Here is a 19,873-nt window from a genome sequence, read left to right as displayed (position 1 = left end):
TTGCTCCCGCATTTCAAGTCAAGTCAAGTCAAGAGAGTTTATTGTCTTGTGTCCCAGTTAGGACAATGAGATTGTCAATCTTAGGTTGGACTGGGCTGCGTCCACAAGTCTCCACAATCCAGCTATCTGCACACCTTGCTCTTATGTAGCGAAACGATTTATTTCCATACAATAACCGTGTGTGACTAATCTTGTTTCTGTAATTGCTGCCTTAGTGCCAGCATCTGCTGGCTCTATTGTATTCATACACCAATGGTTTTGCTATTCAGGGAGTGCAGTGTCGGTTCACAAGGTTAATTCCCGGGATGGCGGGACTGTCATATGCTGAGAGAATGGAGCGGCTGGGCTTGTATACTCTGGAGTTTAGAAGGATGAGAGGTTATCTTATTGAAACATGTAAGATTATTAAGGGTTTGGATACGCTCGAGGCAGGAAACATGTTCCCGATGTTGGGGGAGTCCAGAACCTGGGGCCGCAGTTTAAGAATAAGGGGTAAGCCATTTAGAACGGAGATGAGAAAACACTTTTGCTCACAGAGAGTTGTGCGTCTGTGGAATTCTCTGCCTCAGAGGGTGGTGGAGGCCGGTTCTCTGGATACTTTCAAGAGAGAGCTAGATAGGGCTCTTAAAGATAGCAGAGTCTGAGGATTACGGGGAGAAGGCAGGAACGGGGTACTGATAGTGGATGATCAGCCATGATCACATTGAATGGCGGTGCAGGCTCGAAGTGCAATACTCCAGGTGTGGTTTCACCAAGACCCTGTACAACTGCAGTAGAACCTCCCTGCTCCTATACTCAAATCCTTTTGCTATGAATGCTAACATACCATTCGCTTACTTCACTGCCTGCTGCACCTGCTTGCCTACTTTCAATGACTGGTGTACCATGATACCCAGGTCTCGTTGCATCTCCCCTTTTCCTAATCGGCCACCATTCAGATAATAGTCTACTGTTTTTTGCCACCAAAGTGGATAGCCTCACATTTATCCACATTATACTGCATCTGCCATGCATTTGCCCACTCACCCAGCCTATCCAAGTCACCTTGCAGCCTCCTAGCATCCTACTCACAGCTAACGCTGCCCCCCAGCTTCGTGTCATCCGCAAACTTGGAGATGTTGCATTCAATTCCCTCGTCCAAATCATTAATATATATTGTAAATAGCTGGGGTCCCAGCACTGAGCCTTGCTGTACCCCACTAGTCACTGCCTGTCATTGTGAAAAGGACCCGTTTACTCCTACTCTTTGCTTCCTGTCTGCCAGCCAGTTCTCTATCCACATCAATACTGAACCCCCAATACAGTGTGCTTTAAGTTTGTATACTAATCTCTTATGTGGGACCTTGTCGAAAGCCTTCTGACAGTCCAGATATAACACATCCACTGTTTCTCCCTTATCCACTCTACTAGTTACATCCTCGAAAAATTCTATAAGATTCGTCAGACATGATTTACCCTTCATAAATCCATGCTGACTTTGCCCAATGATTTCACCACTTTCCAAATGTGCTGCTATCCCATCTTTAATAACTGACTCTAGCAGTTTCCCCACTACTGATGTTTGACTAACTGGTCTGTAATTCCCCGTTTTCTCTCTCCCTCCCTTTTTAAAAAGTGGGGTTACATTAGCTACCCTCCATCCTCAGGAAATACTCCAGAATCTAAAGAGTTTTGAAAAATTATCACTAATGCATCCACTATTTCTGCGGCTACTTCCTTAAGTACTCTGGGATGCAGCCTATCTGGCCCTGGGGATTTATCGGCCTTCAATCCATTTAATTTACCTAACACCACTTCCCTGCTAACCTGGATTTCACTCAGTTCCTCCATCTCATTTGACCCCTGGTCCCCTGTTATATCCAGCAGATTATTTATGTCTTCCTTAGTGAAGACAGAACCAAAGTAGTTATTCAATTGTTCTGCCATGTCTTTGTTCCCCATGATCAATTCACCTGTTTCTGACTGCAAGGGACCTACATTTGATGCTGGTTTACACCGAAGATGGACACAAAATTATGGAGTAACTCAGCACGACAGCCAGCATCCCTGGAGAAAAAGTCTGAAGAAGGGTTCCGACACAGAAATGTCACCCATTCCTTTTCTCCAGAGTTGCTGCCTGACCCGCTGAGTTACTCCAGCATTTTGCGTCTATCCCCTCTTCTTTATGTCTGGTGGCCCTATTTGTATGCTGAGGTGGCTTGTCCCCATGTTACTGACAGCCACATGTATATTGCCATTGGTGTTGTTCCCGTAGCCGGGGGATGTGTGATTGTAACTGATGGCCTTGTCCTGCTGCCTGTCATTTGCTGGCTCAGTTTAATACCTTTGCCAATACTCTTCCCTGTTGGTGATAAAGGATTTGGACCTGTAGCTCTCAGTCGTAATTCTCATACCTGCTGATCTGTTCCTGGAACTGTTTTGTTCGGGAGGAATGTTTAAGAAAGAATTGCAGATGCTGGAAAAATCGAAGGGAGGCAAAAAATGCTGGAGAAACGCAGCGGTTGAGGCAACATCTATGGCCCATCGACTCTACTCCGCCATCCAATCATGGCTGATCTATCTCTCCTTCCTCACTCCATTCTCCTGCCTTCTCCCCATAACCTCTGACACGAGTACTAATCAGGAATCTATCTATCCCTGCCTTAAAAATATCCACTGACTGCCTCCTGTGGCAATTAATCCCACAGATTCACCACGCTCGTCGGCGGTTTCCTCCCACACTCCCATACAGACGCACATGTATCTAGGTTAAATGGCTTGGTACGAATGTAAACTGTCCCCGGTGTGTGTAGGATAGTGTTAATGGGCGGGGGATGGCTGGCCGGCGAGGACCCGGTGGGCCGAAGGGCCTGTTTCTGTACTGTGTCTCTAAACTATACAAAACCCTCTCCGACGCCTGCATGTGCTTCCTGTAATGGGGCGAGCAGAACGCACGCTGTGATGACTGCTGATCGTTACTGACGGCTTGTTCCCATGTTACTGACAGCCACATGTATATTGCCATTGGTGTTGTTCCCGTAGTCGGGGGATGTGTGATTATAACTGATGGCCTTGTCCTGCTGCCTGTCATTTGCTGGCTCAGTTTAATACCTTTGCCAATACTCTTCCTTGCATCACTTGATTGTACTTTGATCATATTCCGAACAACTGTCACTCTTATTCTCTCTATCTGCTGATCGTATTTCTCTAGTTTAGTTTAGAGACACAATTGCGGAATGCAGGCCCTTCGGCCCACCGAATCCGCGCCGACCAGCGATCCTCGCACATTAACGCTATCCTACACACACTAGGGTCACTTTGCTTTGTCCCCCCCCCCCCCCTCCCCCACTCTACATCAGTCTGAAGAAGGGTTTCGGCCCGAAACGTTGCCTATTTCCTTCGCTCAATAGATGTTGCCACACTCGCTGAGTTTCTCCCGCACTTTTGTTTACCTTCGATTTTCCAGCATCTGCAGTTCCTTCTTGATTAGGGTCAATTTTACATTTTTACATTTTTTTAATACCAAGCCAATTAACTGACAAACCCGTACGTCTTTGGAGTGTGGGAGGAAACTGAAGATCTCGGAGAAAACCCATGCGGTCATGGGGAGAACGTATAAAATCCGTACAGACAACACCTGTAGCCAGGATTAAACCCGGGTCTCTGGCGCTGTGAGGCAGCGACTCTACCGCTGCGCCACCGTGCCGCCACTTGTCTCTCCATGTGTTCAGTTTCATCTTACCCCTATCCTCCTATATCGCTGTGACTTTGCCCGCAAGGAACTGCAGTTGTAGATGTAACCCAGTCTGAAGCGCTATAACGCTGAGAACAATATTCTGCACTCTGTATCAATCATGGCTGTTGCTCTACCTATTGTACTTGAGTTGGACTTGATTGTATTTATGTTTAGTATTATTTGATTAAAGGGGCCTGTCCCACTGTACGAGCTAATTCAAGAGTTCTCCCGAGTTTCCCCTGATTTGAACTCGGAGAATTACGGTAATGGCCGCTCGTCGGTACTCGGGGCTCTCGTGGACATTTTTCAACATGTTGAAAAATCTTCACGAGTCTTCACGAGCTTACCACGTTTCCCAAGTACCTGCCGTTAGCGTTACGAGCCGCTAAGAGACGTCCCGAGCTCCGATGTACCCGCTACGTACATTCTACGTGCTTACCACGAGTTAGATTTTTTTTTAAACTCGTGAGAGCTCTTGAATTACCTCGTACAGTGGGTCAGGCCCCTTTAATTGGGTAGCATCAAGTCAAACTCAAAAGCTATAAGTTAGACCAAAGTGTGTACAAAGTGGTGCAATATAGTTCTCAGCATTGTAGAGCATCAGTTCCACAGACAAAGTCCAATGTCCGCAATGAGGTAGAGGTGAATCGGACAGTACCCTAGCTTATGGAAGGTCCGTTCAGAAGCCTGATAACAGAGGGGAAGAAGCTGTTCTTGAGTCTGGTGGTGCGTTCTTTCAAGCTTCTGTACCTCCTGCCAGACGGGAGTGGGGAGAAGAAGGAATGACCGGGATGGGACAAGCATTTAAGAAAGAACTGCAGATGCTGGAAAAATCGAAGGTAGACAAAAAATGCTGGAGAAACTCTGCGGGTGAGGCAGCATCTATGGAGAGAAGGAATGGGCGACGTTTCGGATCGAAACCCTTCTTCAGACAAGTGTTTGATGATGTGGGCAGTGAAGTGTAGATGAAGTCGATGCTGGGGAGTATGGTCTGTGTGATGGACTGGGCTACATCCACAACTTTCTGCAGTTTCTTGCGGCCTTGGGCGGAGCTGTTCCCAAACCAAGCTGTGATGCAACCATGATAGCATGCTTTACATGGTGCATCTGTCGAAGTGTGTAAGAGTCATCAGCAACTTGCTGCAATAACCACCAGGGGCGCCGGGGAGATGGCAGCCCTGCCGGCAGCCTGTTTGTTTTTGTTATTTTTAGCGTTTGTTAAAAGTTTGTTTTAATGTACTTCTGTTTGTTTTATGTGAGGGGAGGGGGGAGGGGGGAGGGGAGATGTGATCAATTCTTGGATCGCATTCTCCGGGCTCTGCGGCCTAATATCGCTGGAGCTGGAAGCCTCCTCGGACGGGCGTGAGCCCCACCACGGGCCTGCGGACTTACCATCTAGGGATCGCAGTCTCGGAAGAGGCTAGTCGGGAGCTCCAACGCCGCAGAATGTTCGACCAGCCCCGCCGCGATGTTCGATCGCCCGGCGTGCTCGATCTGTTGCTTTTAATTGTATGACTGACCTGGCCAGTGAAATTCCTCGTATATGTTGCACAATATACTTGGCGAATAAAATCGGATTCTGAATTTCAAAGCATGTCATCCATGGAGCACTTTGGGAAAGGGGAGCGATTAATGACAATCCTCAGATATGTACATTTTTGCCGCAGATCTTTGTGTGTGCACAGCTGTTTTGCAGACGCCAAGTCCCACAGTGAAGGTGCTCAAAAATATATTTTGCTCTCCATGTTGATTTATTTTATTACAAAATTCTTTGTAAGCCTGAAGAAGGGTTCCCGACCTGATGCAACACCTATCCATGTTCTCCAGGGATGCTGCTTGACCCACTGGGTTACAACGGCACTTTCGGTCTGTCATAGTAAACCAGCATAGAGTCATAGAATCTTATGGCTTGCATCTTATGGTTGAGTATAGGAGCAAAGAGGTCCATCTACAGTTGTACAGGGCCCTAGTGAGACCGCACCTGGAGTATTGTGTGCAGTTTTGGTCCCCTAATGTCCTTGAGGAAGGACATTCTTGCTATTGAGGGAGTGCAGCGTAGGTTCACCAGGTTAATTCCCGGGATCGAGGGACTGTCATATGCTGAGAGAATAGAGCGGCTGGGCTTGTACACTCTGGAGTTTAGAAGGATGAGAGGGCACCTTATTGAAACATATAAGATTATTAAGGGTTTGGACACACTAAAGGCCGGAAACATGTTCCCGATGTTGGGGGAGTTCAGAACCAGGGGCCACAGTTTAAGAATAAGGTGCAAGCCATTTCGAACAGAGACAAGGAAACACTTTTTCTCACAGAGAGTTGTGAATCTGTGGAATTCTCTGCCTCAGAGGGCGGTGGAGGCAGGTTCTCTGGATACTTTCAAGAGAGAGCTAGATAGGGCTCTTAAAGATAGCGGAGTCAGGGGATACAGGGAGAAGGCAGGAACGGGGTACTGATTGAGGATGATCAGCCATGATCACATTGAATGGCGGTGCTGGCTCAAATGGCTGAATGGCCTACTCCTGCACCTATTGTCTATTGTCCCATTCCTCTTAAGGGCCTGTCCCACTTAGGCGATTTTTTAGGCGACTGCCGGCGACCGTCATAGTTGTAGCAGGTCGCCGAAAAACCGGAGACTGGACCCCCCCTACGACAGTGTCTGCGACAACCTCTAGAACAACCCACCACCTAGTTGACGTCCAGCTACGGCAAGCTACCGATAACTGGCGACCCATTAGGAGATCCACCCACTACAACCTACGACCCTGTCGGCGACAACCGAAGACAATTCAGTCGCCGGTACCTGTCACCGGTTGACGCAGGTAGTCGCCAGTGGAATTCACCAAAGTTAGCACCCGGCGACAACCAACGTCACCTGGCGACAACCTGCGACAGCACCTACGTCAGGAGAAGTCAAGCTACGCTCATTGGCTTCAAGCCAATGTCGCCAAAAGATTTGAGCATGTTGAAAATCCAGCGGCGACCAGAAAGACGCGACGATTCTTTGGGCGACTGAAGAGATTACTCATGACCATACAGGTGACACCTAGTCGCCTAAAAAATAGCCTGTGGGACAGGCCCTTTACAATATGGAAACAGGCCAGTCGTCACCGTTTTGGAGAGATAAGGAACAGCAGATGCTGATTTACAATGAAAGACACGAATGCTGGAGTAACTCAGCGGGTCAGACTGTGTCTCTGGAGAACATGGATAGATGACATCTCAAGTCTGAAGAATGGTCCCGATCAGAAATTTCACCTATCCACTTTCTCCGAGGATGCTGCCTGACTCGCTGAGTTGCTCCAGCACTTTGTGTCTTTTTTGTAATCCAGCATGGAGTCATAAAATCTTACAGGGTGGAAACAGGTCTTTCGGCCCAACTTGCCCACACCAGCCAACATGTCCCATCTACACTTGTCCCACCTGCCTGCATATCCCTCTAAACCTGTCCTATCCATGTACCTGCCTTAAACGTTGCAATACTCCCTGCCTCCTCCGGCAGCTCGTTCCATACACCTACCGCCCTTTGCGTGAAAAATCTACCTCCCCGATCCCTTTATGCCTCCAAACTCCTCGTGCCTGCCTGCGTCTGTGAGCGTGATCAGTGGTGTGGCTGAGCGGAGCTGTTCAGTATGCTGCGAGCTGAGGAGAGGTAGACTGCGGCTCATTAAGCTGCAGACAGCGTTGTCTCGAACGGTTTCAGCGTACAGAGACAGGACAGTGGCCCGCAGAGCTTAGGCAGCTAGCGCTCCCTGGCACATTCACTGATTGATCTTAATCCTTACCACAGGCTGTCTCACCTCCACCAGAGCTCAGGCCGTCTGCCAGAAGAGACTAATCAGAGTCTGGGCGTAAAACCACAAAGGGAGAAGGAAGATGTCGTTTTTTTTTTTTAACAAACCAGTCACAGCCTTAAGGGTTTCTAATTGTGTGGTGGAACTATGCCAATGCATTTGCAACACAGCATGTAAACAAGCCGTTTGGCCCATCGAGTCAAGGTTAATTCCCGGGATGGCGGGACTGTCATATGCTGAGAGAATGGAGCAGCTGGGCTTGTACACTCTGGAGTTTAGAAGGATGAGAGGGCATCTCATTGAAACATATAAGATTGTTAAGGGTTTGGACACGCTAGAGGCAGGAAACATGTTCCCGATGTTGGGGGAGTCCAGAACCAGGGCCACCGTTTAAGAATAAAGAGTAAGCCATTTAGAACGGAGATGAGGAAACACTTTTTCTCACAGAGAGTTGTGAGTCTGTGGAATTCTCTGCCTCAGAGGGCGGTGGAGGCAGGTTCTCTGGATACTTTCAAGAGAGAGCTAGATAGGGCTCTTAAAAATAGCGGAGTCAGGGGATATGGGGAGAAGGCAGGAACGGGGTACTGATTGGGATGATCAGCCATGATCACATTGAATGGCGGTGCTGGCTCGAAGGGCCGAATGGCCAACTCCTGCACCTATTGTCTATTGAGAGCCCGCTGTGGCCAGCGATCACCCCGTCCACTGGACTGTTGTGTAATCCCGCCAGTAAATGCTCCACGGTTGACTGCAGTCACTGCTGGATGAGTTGAATGTGGAAACAAGGAAACTGCAGATGCCGGCTTGCAAACAACAAAACACAGAGTGCTGGAGTAACTCAGCGGGTCATGCGCCATCTCTGAAGAACATGGAGAGAATCTGAGGAAAGGACCCAACCCGGAACGTCACCTGTGGGCGTCTTCCGGGGATGCCGCCCGACTCACCCGAGTTACTCCCGCACTTTGAGACGTACAGCACAGAAACAGGCCCAAGAGTAACACAATGGGTCAGGCAGCATCACTGGAGAACATCCAGAGCTTCTTCCCAGCAGTTATCAGGCAACTGAAGCATCCTATCGCTAACTAAAGAGCAGTCCTGACCACCCATGTACCTCATTGGAGACACTCAGACTATCTTTAATCTGACTTTACTGGACTTTAGACAATAGACAATAGGTGCAGGAGTAGGCCATACGGCCCTGCGAGCCAGCACCGCCATTCAATGTCCTCTCTCCCTTAATCTCTCTCGCTCTTTCTCTCCCTCCCTCTCCCTCTCCCTCTCTCCCCTCCCTTCTATATCCCCCCTCTCTACCCCCCCCCCCCATCTCCCCATGTGTCTCTCTTCTCTCTTCCTCTATCCCCCCCCTCTCTCTGTCCTCTCTTCCTCTCCCTCTCTTCCTCTCTCCCCCTCACTCTCTCCCTCTCTCCCTCTCCCTCCTCTCTCTCCCCCTTTCATCTCTATCTCGTCTCTCTCCTCTCTTCCTCTATCCCCCCTCTATCTCCCCCCTCTCTCTCTCCCTCTCCTCTGTTCCGCTCTCTCTCTCTCTCCCTCTTTCTCTCTCTTTCTCTCTCTCTCTCTCTGTCCTCTTTTCCTCTCTCTCTCCCGCTTCTCTCTTTCTCTCCCTCCCCCTCTCATCCCCTCTGCCTCTCACGCTCTGACTCTCAGTCTCAGCCTCGGTCAATTTAGCTGTTTACGCCTTGCTTGCCTCATTTGAAGTCACGCTGGCATCTAGATCAGACGATTGTCCATTCAATCAACTCTCCGGGGTTGTGACAGGATAATCATGGCAAGAGGTCATGAGGCACACCAGAGGCGTCACCTTCCCGATTACCCGTTCAACCATTTACCTGCTCAAGCTGAGGGTAGAGACAATACACTGTTGTTTATGGCGAGGTCTCTTGGTATAGCATAGTGGTGCAGCGGGTAGAGCTGCTGCCTCACAGCGCCAGAGACCCGGGTTCGATCCTGACCTCAGATGCTGTCTGTACGGAGTTTGCAGGTTCTCCCTGTGACCACGCGGGTTTCCCCCTGCACTCCAAAGACGTGCGGGTTTGCAGATCAATTGGCTTTGCAAAACAAAAATTGGAATTTGTCCCTAAGATGGACACAAAAAGCTGGAGTAACTCAGTGGGACAGGGCAGCAACTCCGGAGAGAAGGAATGGGTGACGTTTCAGGTCGAGTCCCTTCTTCTGACTGGTTAGGGATAAGGGAAACAAGAGATATAGACAATGAAAGACAATAGACAATAGGTACAGGAGAAGGCCATTCGGCCCTTCGAGCCAGCACCGCCATTCAATGTGATCATGGCTGATCATCCCACATTCAGTACCCCGTTCCTGCCTTCTCCCCATTCTCTCCATGTTCTTCAGAGATGGCGCATGACCCGCTGAGTTACTCCAGCACTTTGTGTTTTGTTGTTTGCAAGCTGGCATCTGCAGTTTCCTTGTTCCACATTCAACTCATCCAGCAGTGACGGCGGTCAACCGTGGAGCATTTACTGGCGGGATTACACAACAGTCCAGTGGACGGGGTGATCGCTGGCCACAGCGGGCTCAATAGACAATAGGTACAGGAGTTGGCCATTCGGCCCTTCGAGCCAGCACCGCCATTCAATGTGATCATGGCTGATCATCCCAATCAGTACCCCGTTCCTGCCTTCTCCCCATATCCCCTGACTCTGCTATTTTTAAGAGCCCTATCTAGCTCTCTCTTGAAAGTATCCAGAGAACCTGCCTCCACCGCCCTCTGAGGCAGAGAATTCCACAGACTCACCACTCTCTGTGAGAAAAAGTGTTTCCTCATCTCCGTTCTAAATGGCCTACTCCTTATTCTTAAAAGGTGGCCCCTGGTTCTGGACTCCCCCAACATCGGGAACATGTTTCCTGCCTCTAGCGTGTCCAAACCCTTAACAATCTTATATGTTTCAATGAGATACCCTCTCATCCTTCTAAACTCCAGAGTGTACAAGCCCAGCTGCTCCATTCTCTCTGCATATGACAGTCCCGGGAATTAACCTTGTGAACCTACGCTGCACTCCCTCAATAGCGAGAATGTCCTTCATCAAATTAGGGGACCAAAACTGCACACAATACTCCAGGTGTGGTCTCACTAGGGCTCTGTACAACTGCAGAAGGACCTCTTTGCTATATTCGATTCCTCTTGTTATAAAGGCCAACATGCCATTTGCTTTCTTCACTGCCTGCTGTACTATTGTTAGCGGTTTACTGGGTGCAAACGAGAAACTGGTGCGACTTGGGTGGGGGAGGGATAGAGAGAGAGGGGGAATGCCAGGGCTACCTGAAGTTAGAGAAGTGTGTAGGATAGTGCTAGTGCACTGGGTGATTGTTGCTCAGTGTGGTCTCGGTGGGCTGCTTCCACACTGTATCTCTAATGTCTCATTAAAATCTTCCAAATCCTCAGCACCTGTTGCTTCTCACTCAACTTTTTAATGGTTCGATGTTTCTTTATAGTCCCATGTACAAAGGTACAGTGAAATGCTTGTTCTGCATGCTATCCGTCACATTATACCATTCATTAGTAGGATGGATCGCCTTTAGAAGATATTGATGACACAACTGGTGCTTTAATAAACCTTCAGATAAGTTATCATTATGTCTGAATCTGAGCTAATCAATATATTCTGCAAATGAGAATTTCTGAACCAACATATTGCTGGATGACAGATGTGGTTAAGCTGGAAAGAGTTCAGAGATATGCAAGGGTGTTGCCAGGACTCCAGGACTACAGCAAGAGGTTAGGGAGACTGCGTACTGCATAAATACGTGGTACTCCACCTGCAACTGCTCGGACAGGAAGGATCTGCAGAGGGTAGTGAGGGGAGCAGAGAGGATCACTGGCGTCTCCCTACCCTCGGTACAAGAACTGTTCCAGAGCCGCTGTCTGAAAAAAGCTCAGAGAATTGCTAAGGACAAACTGCACCCCCTCCACATACACCTGGATCTCCTGCCATCAGGCAAGAGATATCGCAGCATCAAAGCCCGGACTACAAGACTGCTAAACAGCTTCCTGCCACAGGCTGTGAGGCTGCTAAACAGTCACTCTGTACTCACAGTCACCTGATTCTGCGGCTGGCACGGACACTTTAATAACTGGCACTGGCCACTCAAATCAGCTGCCCCGGACATTTTTATGATTGGTTTTACTGTATTTTAACGTTGCTGTTTTACCTGCTTTTAACTATTTATACTGTTCCATCAGGGACTGGATTGTTTTTAGTGTTATTATGTGTGAAATGTTTTAAATTTCATGTGTGATGCTCCGGTATTCCCTGGGAAACGTCTTTTCATTTTGCACTGTACAACTGTTGCTTGCAAGATGACAATAAAGGTTGGTTGATTGATTGATTGATTGATTGATAGAAGGTGACGAGGAAACACTTTTTCATACAGAGAGTTGTGAGTCTGGAATTCTCTGCCTCAGAGGGCGGTGGAGGCAGGTTCTCTGGATACTTTCAAGAGAGAGAGGAACGGGGTACTGATTAGAAACATAGAAACATAGAAAATAGATGCAGGAGGAGGCCATTTGGCCCTTCGAGCCATTCATTGTGATCATGGCTGATCGTCCCCTATCAATCACCCGTGCCTGCCTTCTCCCCATATCCCTTGACACCACTAGCCACTAGAGCTCAATCTAACTCTCTCTTAAATCCATCCAGTGACTTGGCCTCCACTGCCCTCTGTGGCAGGGAATTCCACAAATTCTCAACTCTCTGGGTGAAAATGTTTTTTCTCACCTCAGTCTTAAATGACCTCCCCTTTATTCTAAGACTGTGGCCACTGGTTCTGGACATTGGAAACATTTTTCCTGCATCTAGCTTGTTCAGTCCTTGTATAATTTTATATGTTTCTATAAGATCCCCCCCGCAAAGTTTGAGGTAACTTTGTCCACACAGAGTGTGGTGGGTATATGGGACTAGCTGACAGAGGAGGTAGTTGAGACAATAGACAATAGGTGCAGGCGTAGGCCATTCGGCCCTTCGAGCCAGCACTGCCATTCAATGTTATCATGGCTGATCATCCCCAATCAGTATCCCGTTCCTGCCTTCTCCCCATAATCCCCTGACTCCGCTATTTTTAAGAGCCCTATCTAGCTCTCTCTTGAAAGTATCCAGAGAACCTGCCTCCACCGCCCTCTGAGGCAGAGAATTCCACACTCACCACTCTCTGTGAGAAAAGGTGCTTCCTCGTCTCCGTTCTAAATGGCTTACCCCTTATTCTTAAACTGTGGCCCCTGGTTCTGGACTCCCCCAACATCGGGAACATGTTTCCTGCCTCTAGCGTGTCCAAACCCTGGTCGGACAGGTTTAGAAAGATATAGGCCAAATGCAGGCAGGTGGGACTAATGAAGATGGGGCATGTTGGTTGGTGTGGGCAAGTTGAGTTGAAAGGCCTGTTTCCATGCTGTGTGTCTCTATGGCTCGAAGTGACAGGTGGATCCTGGTTAAGGAGGGGTTCAAGGCAGGTACAATAACAATATTTAAAAAGACACTTGGACAGGTAAATGGATAGGAAATGTTTAAAGGGATATGGGCCAAATGCAGGCAAACGGGACAAGATGGGCCGAAGGGCCTGTTTCTGTGCTCTATCACTCTCTACAGGGCCTGTCCCACTTGGGTGTCATTTGCGCGTCACGTTGATGTCACCACGCACCATGCGCGCGCGTAATGTGCACCATGCGCGCATCACGACGCGTGTCACGACGCGTAAATGATGTCGCGTAAATTACGCGCGAAATGGCGCCCAAGTGGGACAGGCCCTTGGGACAGGCTCTTTGCCTTTCTTACTATCATTGCTTCTTTGTTTCATTTCACCACAAATGTTGCCTTTACTCCTCTTGTCCAGTTGGGAGAGGCCGAGCAGTTTGCCAAAATGGTGACAGCGATCAACGACAAGCCGGAGTTTCGCGCCAAAGGCTTCTTAGCCCTCGGCGTAACGCACAGCCTGCAGGCCACTGATGGTAAGGGGCGTCGATCGTCACGACCAACCAACCTGGCGTCACGGTGCACGCCACGTCGCACACGCTCGCTCGTTTCACACTCCATCCCGTGGAACTGAGCGTTTCCTGCTCCAACCCCTTCTTTTCTCACGGGGACCTGCGTCACAGCGCACAGCAACTCTGAGGAAGGGTCCCGACCCGAAACGCCGCCTATTCCTTTCCTCCAAAGGTGCTGCCTGACCTGTTGAGTTATGGGCCTGTCCCACTTACGCAACTTTTTCGGCGACTGCCGGCACCCGTCATTGGTCGTTGCAGGTTGCCGAAAATCTTCAACATGTTGAAAATCCAGCGGGGACCAGAACAAGGTGCGACTCTTTGGGCGACTACTCACAAACATACAGGCGTCACCCCGCGACATGTCGCCAGCGTGTCGCCTGTATGGTCGTGAGTCGTCTCCTCAGTCGCCCACAGAGTCGTAGCGTCTTTCTGGTCGCCGCTGGATTTACAACATGTTGAAGATTTTCGGCGACCTGCAACGACCTATGACGGGTGCCGGCAGTCGCCGAAAAAGTTGCATAAGTGGGACAGGCCTTTAACTCCAGATATTTGTGTCTCACCTCTGAAAGAAAACCCTGACCCCGAATCATTTTCAACATTTTGGTTTATAAGCCACCCAAACGCAATATGAGGTGTTCTTCCTCCAATTTACGCAAGGATAGCAATTTTTCACAAATTCACAAAATTCACAATTTGCAACTCTTTATCCTTTTGTGCTCACACCTGTCCCTTCATCTCCGCCCTTTGGCCAACCCTCTGCCTATCGTATAACCCCCTGGTCAGTGTTCATCTAATACCGACCATGCTCTCTCCTGCCCCCTCTTCTCTCCCTCCCACCTTTCCCCAGCCCCAACCACCCTACAATCAGTCTGAAGAAGAGTCCAGACCCGAAACGTCACCCATTTATGTGTAAGAAAGAACTGCAGATGCTGGATAAAATCGAAGGTAGGCACAAAATGCTGGAGTAACTCAGCGGGTGAGGCAACATCTATGGAGAGAAGGAATGGGTGACATTTCGAGGGCCTCACCCGCTGAGTTACTCCAGCAATTTGACGTCACCTTCAGTAACAGACTGGTTCCACCTAGTTGCAGCACATAACGCCACAGGAGATACTTCTTCCCTGTGGCTATCAATAGACAGTAGACAATAGATGCAGGATCCAGCACCGCCATTCAATGTGATCATGGCTGATCATCCACAATCAGTACCCCGTTCCTGCCTTCTCCCCATATCCCCTGACTCCGCTATCCGCTATCTAGCTCCCTCTTGAAAGTATCCAGAGAACCGGCCTCCACTGCCCACTGAGGCAGAGAATTCCACACACTCACCACTCTCTGTGTGAAAAAGTGTTTCCTCATCTCCGTTCTAAATGGCCGACCCCTTATTCTTAAACTGTGGCCCCTGATTCTGGACTCCCCCAACATCGGGAACATGTTTCCTGCCTCTAGCGTGTCCAAGCCCTTAATAATTTTGTATGTTTCAATAAGATCGCCTCTCACCCATCAAAATTCCAGAGTATACAAGCCCAGCCGCTCCGTTCTCTCAGCGTATGACAGTCCCTCCATCCCAGGAATTAACCTTGTGAACCTACGCTGCACTCCCTCAATAGTAAGAATGTCCTTCCTCAAATTTGGAGACCAAAACTACACACAATACTTCAGGTGTGGTATACAACGCCACAGTCTGTACAACTCCTCCCCCTTCTGTTGTGGGGTAGACTGACCCACCACCCCCCCCCCAATCTTTGTACATCCCCAATCTTTTCCACTCGTCACTTTAATTTCATGTTTCATGTATTTTGTGGTTTCTTATTAATGTTGGCAGATCAATTTCCCTCCTGGGATAAATAAAGTTCTGTCGTATTGTATTGTGGGTTTAGATGGATAAGATGATTTGATTCAGCAACTAAGTTACAGAGAAACATAGAAACATAGAAATTAGGTGCAGGAGTAGGCCATTCGGCCCTTCGAGCCTGCACCGCCATTCAATATGATGATGGCTGATCATCCAACTCAGTATCCCGTACCTGCCTTCTCTCCATACCCCCTGATCCCCTTAGCCACAAGGGCCACATCTAACCCCCTCTTAAATATAGCCAATGAACTGGCCTCAACTACCCTCCGTGGCAGAGAGTTCCAGAGATTCGCCACTCTCTGTGTGAAAAAAGTTCTTCTCATCTCGGTTTTAAAGGATTTCCCCCTTATCCTTAAGCTGTGACCACTTGTCCTGGACTTCCCTAACATCGGGAACAATCTTCCTGCATCTAGCCTGTCCAACCCCTTAAGAATTTTGTAAGTTTCTATAAGATCCCCTCTCAATCTCCTAAATTCTAGAGAGTATAAACCAAGTCTATCCAGTCTTTCTTCATAAGACAGTCCTGACATCCCAGGAATCAGTCTGGTGAACCGTCTCTGCACTCCCTCTATGGCAATAATGTCCTTCCTCAGATTTGGAGACCAAAACTGTACGCAATACTCCAGGTGTGGTCTCACCAAGACCCTGTACAACTGCAGTAGAACCTCCCTGCTCCTATACTCAAATCCTTTTGCAATGAAAGCTAACATACCATTCGCTTTCTTTACTGCCTGCTGCACCTGCATGCCTACCTTCAATGACTGGTGCACCATGACACCCAGGTCTCGCTGCATCTCCCCCCCCCTCCCAATCGGCCACCATTTAGATAATAGTCTGCTTTCCCCGTTTTTGCCACCAAAATGGATAACCTCACATTTATCCACATTATACTGCATCTGCCAAACATTTGCCCACTCACCCAGCCTATCCAAGTCACCTTGCAGTCTCCTAGCATCCTCCTCACAGCTAACACTGCCCCCAAGCTTAGTGTCATCCGCAAACTTGGAGATATTGCCTTCAATTCCCTCATCCAGATCATTAATATATATTGTAAATAACTGGGGTCCCAGCACTGAGCCTTGCGGTACCCCACTAGTCACTGCCTGCCATTGTGAAAAGGACCCGTTTACTCCTACTCTTTGCTTCCTGTTTGCCAGCCAGTTCTCTATCCACATCAATACTGAACCCCCAATGCCTTGTGCTTTAAGTTTGTTAAGAAAGGTTGAACAAGTTAGGGCTTTATTCATTGGAGCGCAGAAGGTTAAGGGGGGACTTGATAGAGGTTTTTAAAATGATGAGAGGGATAGACAGAGTTGACGTGGAAAAGCTTTTCCCACTGAGAGTAGGGAAGATTCAAACAAGGGGACATGACTTGAGAATTAAGGGACTGAAGTTTAGGGGTAACATGAGGGGGAACTTCTTTACTCAGAGAGTGGTAGCTGTGTGGAATGAGCTTCCAGTGAAGGTGGCGGAGGCAGGTTCGTTTTTATCATTTAAAAATAAATTGGATAGTTATATGGTGGGGAAGGGAATGGAGGGTTATGGTCTGAGCGCAGGTATATGGGACTAGGGGAGATTATGTGTTCGGCACGGACTAGAAGGGTCGAGATGGCCTGTTTCTATGCTGTAATTGTTATATGGTTATATGATTGCATTGATCATCTCTGCGTATATTGTCAGATTGCGACCCTCACCGCAGCCCAAACAGCATAGCTGTGGCAATCAGTCCCTCGTCTTCCACCAGTTAATGGGAGCGGCTGCAATGCCCGGTCTCCACCTAATCCATCTTCCAACCACGAGGACTTGGTTTGCACACATCTAATTTGGGGGTGGTCACGGTGGCGCTGCGGTAGCGACGGCGCTAGAGACCCGGGTTCAATCCTGACCACGGGTGCTGCCTGTATGGAGTTTGTACCTTCTGGAGTTTAGAAGGATGAGAGGATATCTCATTGAAACATATAAGATTGTTAAGGGCTTGGACACGCAAGAGGCAGGAAACATGTACTAGTGTACGGGGTGATCGCTGGTCGATGGGCCGAAGGGCCCGTTTCCGTGCTAGAGTCTAAAGTCTATGGATCATTTTCATCAACAACATTAATGTTCTTTTTTTTCAAGCAACTTTGAAAGGAATGCAGGAGGATCTTCAGAAAAAAGCTCTGCGAGCATTACAGAGGTGAGCATGGGTTTTAAACATTGATATATAATATATGGATACAAATCTCATTGCAGGAAAAGCTAAAACATGCGGTTGCCATGACGACTGATGGGGATGAGACATTTTGCGTGCAAGCCTTACTCTCACACAGCACTTCTCCCTTCTCCGAGCTCTCCAGTGGAGAGGAAGCACTTTGCCACTCCTTGCGAGCGCATCAGTGGCAGGGTGAGGCCTAGTTCTGGGATCAGTCGCAACATAGATTAGTGTGGCTGTCTGTTGCCGTCCTGTGGCACGGAAGCAGAAACAGTGGCCGATCAAGGGGAGCGTTCTTGTGTCCAACAAGGGACAGATGTCAGCATCGAGAAAAGGGAGCAGCCAGCCTTCTTTGAAGACACAAGGAGCTGCAGATGTGTGTAGGAAGTTACTGCAGATGCCTGTTCACCGAAAATAGACACAAAGTGCTCTAAAGACAGACACAGTAACCCCTACATTCCCTTTCTCTCCCTGGCCTAGTCATCCGACCAGTTCCATTGCATCTTAAAGAAAGCAAACAATACCAAAGCAGTGATGTAATGCTGAGGCTTTATAAGGCGTTGGTCAGGCCGCATTTGGAGTGCAGTGAGCGAATTTGGCCCCATATTCTGAGGATGTGCTGGCTCTGGAGAGGGTCCAGAGGAGGTTTACAAGAATGATTCCAGGAAGAGTGGGTTAGCTTATGATGAGCGTTTGACAGCACTGGGCCTCTACTCACTGGTGTTTAGAAGGTTGAGGGGGGACCTTATTGAAACTCACAGGATAATGAAAGGCATGAATAGAGTGGATATGGAAAATATGTTTCCACTGGTGGGAGAGTCCAGGACCAGAGGTCATAGCCTCAGAATTAAAGGGCGCTCTTTTAGAAAGAAGGTGATGAGGAGGAACTTTAGTCAGAGGTTGGTGAATCTGTGGAACTCATTGCCACAGAGGGCTGTGGAGGCCAAGTCAGTGGATATTAGTGCGGGTGTCAAGGGTTACGGGGAGAAGGCAGGAAAATGGGATTAGGTGGCAGGGGTCAGCCATGATTGAATGGCGGAGAGGGCTCGATGGCCAAATGGCCTAATTCTACTCCAATAACTTGTGAACGTGCATCCTTGTATCCCTTCGTTATCACCTCTACCCCAGCTAACAATGGGACATTATGGGCTCCCCCCTTCCTTGGTCATCTGGGGCCTGATTTCTTCTGGCCTTTTCAAGATACAAGATACATTTATTTGTCACATGTGCCAGATGACACGGTGAAATGTGATCACCATACAGCCATACACTAAAATAAAGAACACAACACACCAAAGATTTAAACATCCCCACACAGCAGAATCAAAAGTTTCCCACTATGAGGGAAGGCACCAAAGTCAGTCTCTTCCTCGATGTTCACCCGTGGTTGGGGCCTCCGGAGCCCTCCGCAATCCCCACTACGGGCAGCCCGCCGCTCAGGCCCGCTCCTACCTCCAGTTCCCTCAGAGACCCGAAACGTTGCCATTTTCCTTCGCTCCAGAGACGCTGTCTCACCCGCTGAGTTTCTCCAGCATTTTGTCTACCTTCGTTGCTACTGTTTTACTGCTCTCACCCCAACCATGGACTGTTTACCCTCCTACCATCCGGGAGGCGCTACAGGTCTCTCCGTTGCCGAACCAGCAGGTCGAGGAACAGCTTCTTTCCGGCGGCTGTCACTCTACTCAACAATGTACCTCGGTGACTGCCAATCACCACCCCCCCCCCCCCCTCCCCCCCCCCCCACCCCGGACACTTAATTATTATTTATTCAAATCGTTGCTATGTCGCTCTTCCAGGGAGATGCTAAATGCATTTCGTTGTCTCTGTACTGTACACTGACAATGACAATTAAAATTGAATCTGAATCTGAATCTGAATCTGATACAAGTGTGTTCAGCTGCGGAGTTTAACTGGTTCCAAAGCTCCCCCGGCTCTATGTCTGTACCCATTGCCAAGAAGACCGTGATATTCACCTTGCATCCACCCTTACTGTAATGAAACTCGATGGTGCAAATACAGAAGTCCTATTCTGCGGGACCAGCCTTCTCGGTGGCCGGCTGTAGGGCAATTGTTCATTTAAGTTCAAGAATACGCACACTGGCTTGAACACACGATGACATAATACAAGTTAATAAAGATACGAAAAAGAAGAATTTTGTGTCCCTTCGTTTCATAGAAACATCAAAAATAGATGCAGGAGTAGGCCATTCAGCCCTTCGAGCCAGCACCGCCATTCAATGTGATCATGGCTGACCATCCACAATCAGTACCCCGTTCCTGCTTTCCCCCCATATCCCTTGATTTTCTGGAG

The 19,873-nt window shown here is 48.7% G+C and overlaps 1 protein-coding gene across 1 annotated transcript in view; it reads left to right on the top strand.

The window, feature by feature from the left end:
* Nucleotides 1–19,873, top strand: part of ttc7b (tetratricopeptide repeat domain 7B) — a 293,340-nt gene that overhangs the window by 136,961 nt on the left and 136,506 nt on the right. The window contains exons 12-13 of the mRNA XM_055640228.1: nt 13,369–13,483; nt 17,490–17,547. Of these exons, the coding sequence (XP_055496203.1) occupies nt 13,369–13,483; nt 17,490–17,547 (173 nt within the window). The remainder of the gene's footprint in view (nt 1–13,368; nt 13,484–17,489; nt 17,548–19,873) is intronic.

The sequence above is a fragment of the Leucoraja erinacea genome, chromosome 9 (genome assembly GCF_028641065.1).
Source record: "Leucoraja erinacea ecotype New England chromosome 9, Leri_hhj_1, whole genome shotgun sequence".
Taxonomy (NCBI): domain Eukaryota; kingdom Metazoa; phylum Chordata; class Chondrichthyes; order Rajiformes; family Rajidae; genus Leucoraja; species Leucoraja erinaceus.
The sequence above is the reverse complement of the archived record's forward strand: the minus strand, read 5'-3'. Positions and strand labels throughout refer to the sequence as shown.